This window comes from Sardina pilchardus, chromosome 16 (assembly GCF_963854185.1).
Source record: "Sardina pilchardus chromosome 16, fSarPil1.1, whole genome shotgun sequence".
Taxonomy (NCBI): domain Eukaryota; kingdom Metazoa; phylum Chordata; class Actinopteri; order Clupeiformes; family Clupeidae; genus Sardina; species Sardina pilchardus.
In genome coordinates this window covers 31699728-31709727 of record NC_085009.1, presented here as the reverse complement: position 1 = coordinate 31709727, position 10000 = coordinate 31699728, and the positions used below count along the sequence as shown (strand labels likewise).

Below are 10000 nucleotides of genomic sequence, written 5' to 3'. Positions count from 1 at the left end.
AAGACTGTTGTTGATGTCAGACTGATGTTACCGTTGAAATGCGTTAGCTCAGAACCAGCGTTAGCAAAGGGGAACGCTGCAACTGAAGGAAGGGGTTAAACGCGATAAAAACGGTCTCCACCGACCTATATCACCTCGGTAAAGTTAGAAATGAGGTCCTATGTCCAAAATTCCGAACTATTCCTTTACGTTTAGGCATTGGACAGATGTCAGTGTTCTAAACATGCTTGCATGCACAACTAATGGAAGTCTATTTGTGTTTTTACTCAGTGGTCAAATGGAAGAATCCAAACTAGATGCTTTCAGTGACCAGTATTCCCAGAAGAAACTCCAGCACATATTCCAGGTTTGAATGCAGCTACAGTATGTCATGCTGCACTGATATACACTTTTTAAATTTTATTACACGGCTCCTCACATTACTGCAGAAAGTTACATTCACATGAATGGGCCTTCCCATCGTGCAGAGGTCTTTCATATTAATCCGCAACAAATATGTTCGCTGGTTGCAATGGGATTTCATTGAAAGTGAAACTCAGCTAGTAAGTACGTTGCCAGGCAACACCTACAACTGTCAAGTGTGGCGAACTACTGTATTTACTCCGCTGCGCCTTGGGTTCTGTTCATCCTGTCGGGACTTATTTTTTGATAATTACCGGCAGACAAAACATTATCCCTTGCTTACTGTACAGAACAACAACAATGTAGTATTCAAAACCTGGGCATTGTAATGCAAAGTTAAACCAGATATTTATACACCAGGTGCTTGAGGAGAAGATCATCACCTTTGTGAAGAATGAGCTGAAGAGATTTGTGAAGATTCTGAGTCCAGATGACCAAGAACATTTTGAGGGTAAAGAGCAGGATGAGAGTGATGCCAGAGAAGGGGCTCTCAAGATGGCACTGCACTTCCTGAGGAACATGAAGCAGAACAATATCGCTGACAAACTGCAAGAGAGTAAGACATGTTCATTTAATTCTGTTACCTATGGTTTTAATCACTAAAATCAGAGAGCTACATTAGAGAAACAGGAAATAGCCATTTCTTGGGTCAGTGTCTTGTATTTTATGTATTGTGAAGTAGGGCTGCTCGATTATGGTAAAAATCATTATCACAATTATATTGTTCAATTGAGATCATGATTTTTAAACGTGATTACTCAGTGATTATGGAAATATCATTTATATTCAAAATGTACATTTGTAAAAATGTACAAATTGATTGTTAAATATAATCCAACAGAAAAAAATACATGTAAAGAGTTAATATAATAATCATTATATTTTGATTATGCTATTTTCATAATTGTTGGAAGTCATAATCACGATTAATTCGATTAATTGCATAGCCCTATTGATAAGTAGATATTGTATTGCCATTTGCAATTAAACATCAGTAAAGCACTACAAGGCACATTGGTGTAAAAGACACATTGGATGCACAGAATGGGGGCAATTGCTCTGTTGCTAGTTTGCAGTTTAACAGGGTTTTACATTTAAACATTTTTTGTTCTATGCTATTCTTTAGTTGAACTCTGTGTAGTGTGGCAGACTGAGCTGAAGAGAAATCTCAAGAACAAGTACCAGAGTGTGTTTGAAGGAATACCCAAGCAAGGCAGCTCTGCTCTGCTGGAAAAGATCTACACAGAGGTCTACATCACCGAGGGAGGAAGTGGGAAGGTAAATGAGGAGCATGAAGTCAGGCAGATTGAGTCCATTTCCAAGAGACCAGCTGGACAGGAGACACCAATCAAATGCACAGACATCTTTAAGCCCTTACCTGGCCAAGACAAACCAATCAGAAGTGTCATCACAAAGGGCGTAGCTGGCATTGGCAAAACTGTCTCAGTTCAGAAGTACATCCTGGACTGGGCTGATGGGAAAGAAAACCAGGATATCCACTTCATATTTCCACTGCCTTTTAGGGAGCTCAACAGCAAGAAACACAAACAGCTCTCTTTGATGGATCTTCTTCACCACTTTTTCTCAGAAATTAAGCAGTTAACGTTTCCCGGCCAGGGGAAGTACAAAGTGTTGTTCATCTTTGACAGTCTAGATGAATGTCGACTCCAACTAGACTTTCAGAAAAATGACATTTTGACTGAAGTGACAACAGCCACTTCATTGGATGTTCTGCTGACAAATCTCATCGAGGGTAATCTGCTTCCTTCTGCCCTCCTTTGGATCACCTCTCGACCAGCAGCAGCCAATCAAATCCCTCCTGAGTGTGTCGACCGGGTCACAGAAGTGCAAGGGTTCAGTGACGCTCAGAAGGAGGAGTACTTCAGGAAGAGGATCAGTGATCAGAATCTTGCCTGCAAAGTTATCACTCACATAGAATCATCAAGAAGCCTCCACATTATGTGCCACATACCAGTGTTTTGTTGTATTGCTGCTACTGTTATTGAATGTATTCTCAAGACTGAAGGAAGTCAGCAAGTTCCAAAGACTTTGACAGAGATGTACACGTATTTCCTTGTTTTTCAAACCAAGCAGAGGAGTGTGAAATTTGAAGGAGGTCATGACACAGATCCACAGTGGAACCAGGCTAGTCTCCTTGCACTTGGAAAGTTGGCCTACGAGCAGCTGAAGAAGGGCAACCTGATCTTTTATGAAGACGACATGAGAGAGAGTGGTATTGATGTCAGAGAGGCAGCAGTACACTGTGGCATCTGCACCCAGATCTTTCAGGAAGAGTCAGGACTTCATCAAGAAAAGTTGTACTGCTTTGTCCATCTGAGCATCCAGGAGTACCTTGCAGCTTTGTATGTGATCCTGATGTTAATAACTGAGGGGAAAGATCTCATGTCCCCACAGGAACCCCCAAGATCAGTGTTTCATTTTCTGAAATGGCAAACAATGGGCAATCCAATGACCACCTTACAGGAGAGTGCTGTGGACAAAGCATTGGAACATGATGATGGGCGCTTTGATCTGTTCCTCCGTTTCCTTCTTGGCCTCTCTTTGGAATCCAACCAGAGACTCTTGAGAGGCTTAATAAAGAAAGTACAACCTGAAAGCAATAAGGAAATATGCAGATACATTAAGACAAAGATCATGGAGATACCATCATCAGAAAGAGTTCTCAACCTCTTCCACTGTCTGAATGAAGTCAATGATCACTCCTTAGTGAAGGAGGTCCACAGCTTCCTAAGTGCAGGGACACTTTCTAAGGCCAAACTCTCATCCACTCAGTGGTCAGCTCTTGTGTTTGTGCTACTGACATCAGAAGAAAAGCTGGATGTGTTTGATTTGAAAAAGTACATCAGGTCTGATGAATGTCTCCTAAGGCTGCAGCCAGTAGTGGAGGAATCTCAAAAGGCTCTGTGAGTAGGATAGCAATATTTATGTACTGGCAGTAATGATATTTAAGTTGATATTAAGAATGATTCAGAAGCATAAAAACACTAATGTACTTATGGTATCAAAGTCCTTTCTAGAGAGTCTGTAAACTGGTGGAATGTTTTCCCATTTAAGGCTCAACAGTTGTAGGCTCACTGAGAGGAGCTGTGCAGGTCTGGCATCTGTCCTCAACAAAGCGTCTTCAAAGCTGAAACATCTAGACCTCAGTGACAACAGTATTGGAGATATTGGTGTCCAAAAATTGTGTCGTGGACTGGGTAACCCAAACTGTGCACTAGAGACACTCAGGTAAGACATTTCAGTATTGTATAATGATCAGGGCCCGTATTCACAAAATGATTTTAAGGCCAAAAAGTAGTTCCTTACTGGCGAATTTAGGAGAAACTCTATTCACAAACAACCCTAAGCCGTTTTCTGTGGCATTTCACGTCGTGATGTTTTTAAATTAATATACGTGGGTGAGGTAATAATTGTGCATTGTAACTCAGGGATGCTATAACGCCACAACCAGAGATGTTCACAAGTCATTTGTTGCAAGTCTCAAGTCTTTTGTCACGAGTCCAAGTCAAGTCTCAAGTCTCTCGCCATCTGATCTGTCCCTAGCGCTGTATTGTAGGCTATTGCACACCGTATACAATATACAATATACAAATTGTGATGGTGGGATATTCCATGGTTTATCAATGTACAAGAATATATGTACTAGGTGACATAAATATTTTATTAATTAGACTATGAATTGCTTTATTCACTTGAGTATTGTAACTAACCATTGGGCGAAAAAGGTGCGTAGGCAACACATTCTGTAAAAAGTGACTAAACACATTCTGTAAAAAGATTTTACAGGAGTAACATTTTCCAGAGCATTTGTGGCACTCACAGTAATGCTTTCTTCTGACCACCCATACATCAATCAAATATGTTGGTGGTAGTCTACTGTGTGGTTTTCTTAACCAATACCTGTGAAATAGGCTAGGCTGTCGAATTGTTTGTATTAGTTTTATATTGCTCATCCAAACACACCCAACAATGAAGTAGGCTTTTTAGAATATGAAGTAGGCTTTTTAGAATGCATGAGTTATGTTATATTGCTCATCCAAACCCACCCAACAATGAAGTAGCTTTTTAGAGTTTATGAGTTATGTTGGGTAGGTCATTGCCATACCACTGACTTGTCATGAAGCTGGTTCACTTAAACTGATTTCTTTCAAGATTTTAAATTTAAGAGAGTGAGTTCTTAATTAACTATGATATGTGACATTGTCAACATACAGTACTCTCTGACCAGATGGCGATTTTCTCCCGCGGGTGTCTCCTTCTTCTGTCGCAAACTTGGATGTCTATGCAACGAATAGCCTACTGTACAGTGGCGCTTCTTGGGCTGCGTTCAGACTGCCAGCCAAAATCAGATTTGTATCGGATGTCACTTCTGAAGTCTGAACAGTGACAGGTCACATGAAATCCGATTTTTGCGAAACGGTTGCAAACCACATCCAGGAGGTAGTTTCATATCGCATTCGTATCGGATATGGACAGATGCGTCTCAGTCTGAACAGCTCCCAACACTCAGATCGGATTTGACTGTCCATGGCGTGACTTTACGAACGTGACCGCCCACCTATTTCGAGTTGTGGAGCAACGTTACGGCTATGTCTTTTGACCATGTTATATTAAACGTGACTTAACAATACTCAATGCTAAATAGAGCATCATACAGTCTCTGCTCTGTTTCTATGGAAGTGGCAAGAATCCACATTGTTCTATTAAATGCCATTAATTAATTAAATAGCCTTCCAACAGTTTGAAGCGGAGCTTGCCACTGATTAGTTTTGGTTTCTGTCGCGCAAATGCGCACACGTATGCATGCATTCAATGAACACTCAACTAGTAGTATTGTTCTATGTTTAATCACACCAAATTAGCAAGTATTTCCTCCTGATGGCAGAAATGTTTGTTTTCGTTGCTACAGCAACCTGCAGATCTGTTACTAATGTGACCCAGTCTGAACAGAGCCATATCCGATTTGGACACTTGCTAAAGGCAGTGTGAACAGTCAGCCCTAAAAATCGAATATGAGAAGGAATCAGATTTGAATCAGATTCGTCTGCAGTCTGAACGCGGCCTTAGCGCCATAGGCTACCGTTGGGGAGTTTTAAAAGGAACGAACATGTCTCAGCCCAAAATCAGATTTTGTTTTACGTGAGAAAATGCATGTATGGCGTGAGTGCGTGTGTAAACGGGCAAAATCGTGTGTCACACGCCGAAAGCGTGAGAGTTGGCAGCTCTGGCAACGTCAATGGCAGTCAACGTATGTGTCTAAATTGACGTTTAAAGACGTCAATGGCAGTGAATGAGTTAACTAACTCTTTGTTAATATGTGTTAATTATTACTAAGATATCTATTTGGCAAAAGTCAATGTTTTTTTGTCATCATTAATATTAGTAATATAACTAGTATGGGTCTCTCACACTGGAAATGAATGATCACAAGGTTCACAAAGGTCCTCGATAAGATAAAACAAAACAGGCAAAGCTGAAAGTTATGCGAAAACTACACTAAAGGTGATGCTCATGTTCAGACAAAAATAGATGACTAATTCATTAATTAATGATGAAAAACCATTAACTTGTGGCAAATAGATATTTTAGTAACAATTAACAAATATTAACACTAGAAGTGTCAAGCACCGGTCATTTGACCGCTGAGACGTACTACTAGAAGCGCCGTATTGGTTTGACCGAGATATATCTAGAACTGCCGGGCTGCGGCCTTTTGACCGCAGTGACTAAAAAAATATATATATCTTTTCACTCGATTAAATTCCAGGACCCTACGTTCACGACTTTTCCTAAATATGCGTGTTTTATCACCCAGTATTTTTACATGATCAAAAGCACACCGGTACAAGCTAGTTTAGAGCTATTTTGCTCTTCTTATGTGACAACACTGCAGTTTTACGTTACATGTTTTTTTCAGACTGCTCTTCTCTTTTCTCACAGCAGATGTTGCAAGAACTCACTCGTATAAGTTTCCTGTCAGTCAGGCATGATAATAATATTTTACCATAAACATATAGTTTATATGTGTGCAATATGTATTATATATGATTTATTTTAATAAGTATTTTTTGTTTACCTGGCATAGTCTATGGAGGCGATTTACAGTGGTAAAATCGCCTCCATAAAAGTTTGCTTTGAACACGTTGCGACGTTGTTCTATTAGGCAGGCCTACGTGTGTAAAAAAATATTTTCAGCTGAAATTTGTCGTAGCCTATTCATTCATATGCGCACAACTAACAAAAGGACATTGGCAAGCAATTGCCTACATTCATAGTTGTATATCTTCTAAGTTGTATATATTCTATAGTTGTAGACTGTCTTTTACAGCTCAGACTAATGTATAAGCATTTTCTTACATATTTGCTGGACTGACTTTCCTACGCAAAAGTTTATGCAGCTTGAAGTGGCGCAACGCTTGCTCTCTCTTGGGTTCAATTCTTAGCGTGTGTTTTATTTTGTAGCTTACATCGACTGAATTCAGTGACCCTTTTTCAACGTCGACAAACAATTATTTTTTGTTAATGGTTAATGATAATGAAATAAACAGATTAATCACAATTCTGTTTACAGGTGTTGCGCGGGTGGGCTTTTTAAAAAACCCGCCCAACTCGATTCTTCAGGAGATCCAACCCCCCCCCCCCCCCCCCCCCCCAGGCTACAACATTCGCTAAACGAAGAACATCTTTCACTCATCATTTTTAATTAGGCTACTTCTCGCGCCTATGCCTGCTCAGCATAGCCTATTGCTCTCTCTATCTCCCTCCTTCCGAGGTAGCCTAGACCCTAGATGCTTTTCCCTAAATGAATGAAATTTGTTTTAGAAAATAGCCGCGTAGCCTGTTAAATGCGGCATAACATCCTGGCTACTATTGAAACCAGGCTTCGTCTTCGTGTTCCAGGTCTGATCATTTTCGGCTACACGAACATAGGCTACCTATTAAATGATTAGAAGTGAATTTGGGGAGTGAATTAGAACTAGCCACCCATTTCATTTTAGAGTTTAGATTATCTGCCCAAACCCGAACTGCGGCCGGTGTTACGGGTCTTGAGATCCAACAACACCGGTGTTGGGTCGACATTTTTCATCCTTCCCCTCCCATTGAGTCAGGCTCCTAATCACAGAACCCATGCCTCCGTTTTAAAATAGCCTATAAATAACTTTTTGAAGTAGCATACAAACTGTAAAAGCGAAATATAACGAAATACTATGAAAAAGTTGAAAGTTTGCTTAAGGTTTGTTCAAGAACTCTTCCAGAGTTTTTACCTCAAACAACATAAATCAACACAAACAAATGAACAGATAACTCAAAGGTGCTGTATGTCATAATGAAACAACTACAGACTATCAACAACACGGTCTGACACGAATGACACATGGCTTAGTGCAAACTGAATTTATGACCAAACGATTTGATTCGTGCACGAAGCGCCATCTAGCTATCAATGGCCGGGTTTCCCAAAATTGTTAAGAAGCTCTTAAGTGCTAAGAACTTCTTAGGAGCGTTGTAAGAATGTTCTAAGAACGCTCCTAAGAAGTTCTTAGGACTTAAGAGCTTCTTAACGATTTTGGGAAACCCGGCCATTATGTGTAAGTAACAGCCTCCCAGTCTAAGGACTCAGCGGTCTTTTGACCGCCTCGCCGCGCTTTAAGTAGTTCACACCAGCACGGCGCTTCTAGTAGGTCGTCAAAGCGGTCAAATGACCGGGTCGCGGCGCTTCTAGGTATAAGTGGGTCAGAACGGCACGGCGCTTCTAGTGTTAACAAAGGGTTAGTTAATGACTAGTTTGCTATTTATTAAGGACCCTTATTATGGAGTGTTACCAAATATTATAGTTCATCATTTGTTCAATTTAGATATGGACACAGTGCCAGTGTGGAGGCTTATTTTAGAATTTTTTTTTGATAGTCATTATTGTCAATGTTTATTTTAGGCTTATTGTAACAATCAGAGCAGAGAAAAGTGATTGCAATTTTATGCTAGTTATTTTGTGGTAGAAATATCGGTACTTGGTGTCGGCAAGTACACAAATGTAAATACTCGTACTCGTATCAGTTTGGGAAAAATTGTCTAATCATTGTAGCAATAGTAGTAATAAGTAGTGATGTTGCAAACAGCAGTTTGGTGGGTACGGGCAATGGGAAGAACACCGGGGCATAAGAGAGTGGGCATGTAGCCTCAATATAGGCTGATAAGGTTTTTCTCCTACTTCTCTCTACAGCCTGTGTAACTGCCGTATTGGAGAGGAAGGCTTCAGAGCTCTTGCATCAGCACTGAGATCAAACCCCTCACACATGAGAGTGCTGCAGCTGAGTGGGAGTGAAGTAGGAGACTCAGGAGACTCAGGAGTGAAGCATCTTTCTTCTCTTCTGGAGGATCCCAACTGTAAACTGGAGAAACTACAGTGAGTATCACAAGACCAAGTACTGAGTTGCTATCATCACACACACACACACACACACACACACACACACACCACTGAGTCAGTCAGTCACTCTCTCACTCACTTACACAATCACTCACACTATGAGCACACACACACACACACACACACACACACACACACACACACACACACACACAAACACACACACAAAGTGCATTGTAAATTTGACAGTCACTCACCTGTAGAAATCCCTCACACTATAACACGACACACACACACACACACACACACACACACACACACACACCACTGAGTCAGTCAGTCAGTCAGTCACTGTCTCACTCACTTACACAATCACTCACACTTTGACAAAACACACACACACACACACACACACACACACACACACACAAACACAAACACAAAGAGCATTGTACATTTCACATTAATGTTGATTGTCCAAATGAAATGAAGATGAAGTATTTCTCCTACTTCTCTCTACAGCCTGTCATGGTGCAGTATTGGAGAGGAAGACTTCAGAGCTCTTGCATCAGCACTGAGATCAAACCCCTCACACATGAGAGAGCTGCAGCTGAGTGGGAATGAAGCAGGAGACTCAGGAGTGAAGCATCTTTCTTCTCTTATGGAGGATCCCAACTGTAAACTGGAGAAACTACAGTGAGTATCACAAGACCAAGTACTGAGTTGCTATCACACACACACACACACACACACACACACACACACACACACACACACACACACACACACACACACACACACACACACACACACACCCCACACACACACACACACACACACACAAACACAAAGAGCTTTGTACATTTGACATTAATGTTGATTGTCCAAAAGGAAATGAAGATGAAGTATTTCTCCTACTTCTCTCTACAGCCTGTATAAGTGCAGTATTGGAGAGGAAGGCTTCAGAGCTCTCGCATCAGCACTGAGATCAAACCCCTCACACATGAGAGAGCTGCAGTTGAGTAGGAATGAAGCAGGAGACTCAGGAGTGAAGCATCTTTCTTCTCTTCTGGAGGATCCCAACTGTAAACTGGAGAAACTAGAGTGAGTATCACAAGACCAAATACTGAGTTGCTATCACACACACACACACACACACACACACACACACACCGACACACACACACACACACACACACACACACACCA

At 41.0% G+C, this 10000-nt stretch overlaps 1 protein-coding gene across 1 annotated transcript in view; it reads left to right on the top strand.

The window, feature by feature from the left end:
• The first annotated feature begins 277 nt into the window (after window positions 1-277).
• Window positions 278-10000, top strand: part of LOC134059652 (NACHT, LRR and PYD domains-containing protein 12-like) — a 36866-nt gene continuing 27143 nt past the window's right edge. The window contains exons 1-7 of the mRNA XM_062516096.1: window positions 278-346; window positions 763-958; window positions 1529-3326; window positions 3478-3651; window positions 8645-8827; window positions 9314-9487; window positions 9722-9895. Coding sequence (XP_062372080.1) covers window positions 278-346; window positions 763-958; window positions 1529-3326; window positions 3478-3651; window positions 8645-8827; window positions 9314-9487; window positions 9722-9895 — 2768 coding nt within the window. The remainder of the gene's footprint in view (window positions 347-762; window positions 959-1528; window positions 3327-3477; window positions 3652-8644; window positions 8828-9313; window positions 9488-9721; window positions 9896-10000) is intronic.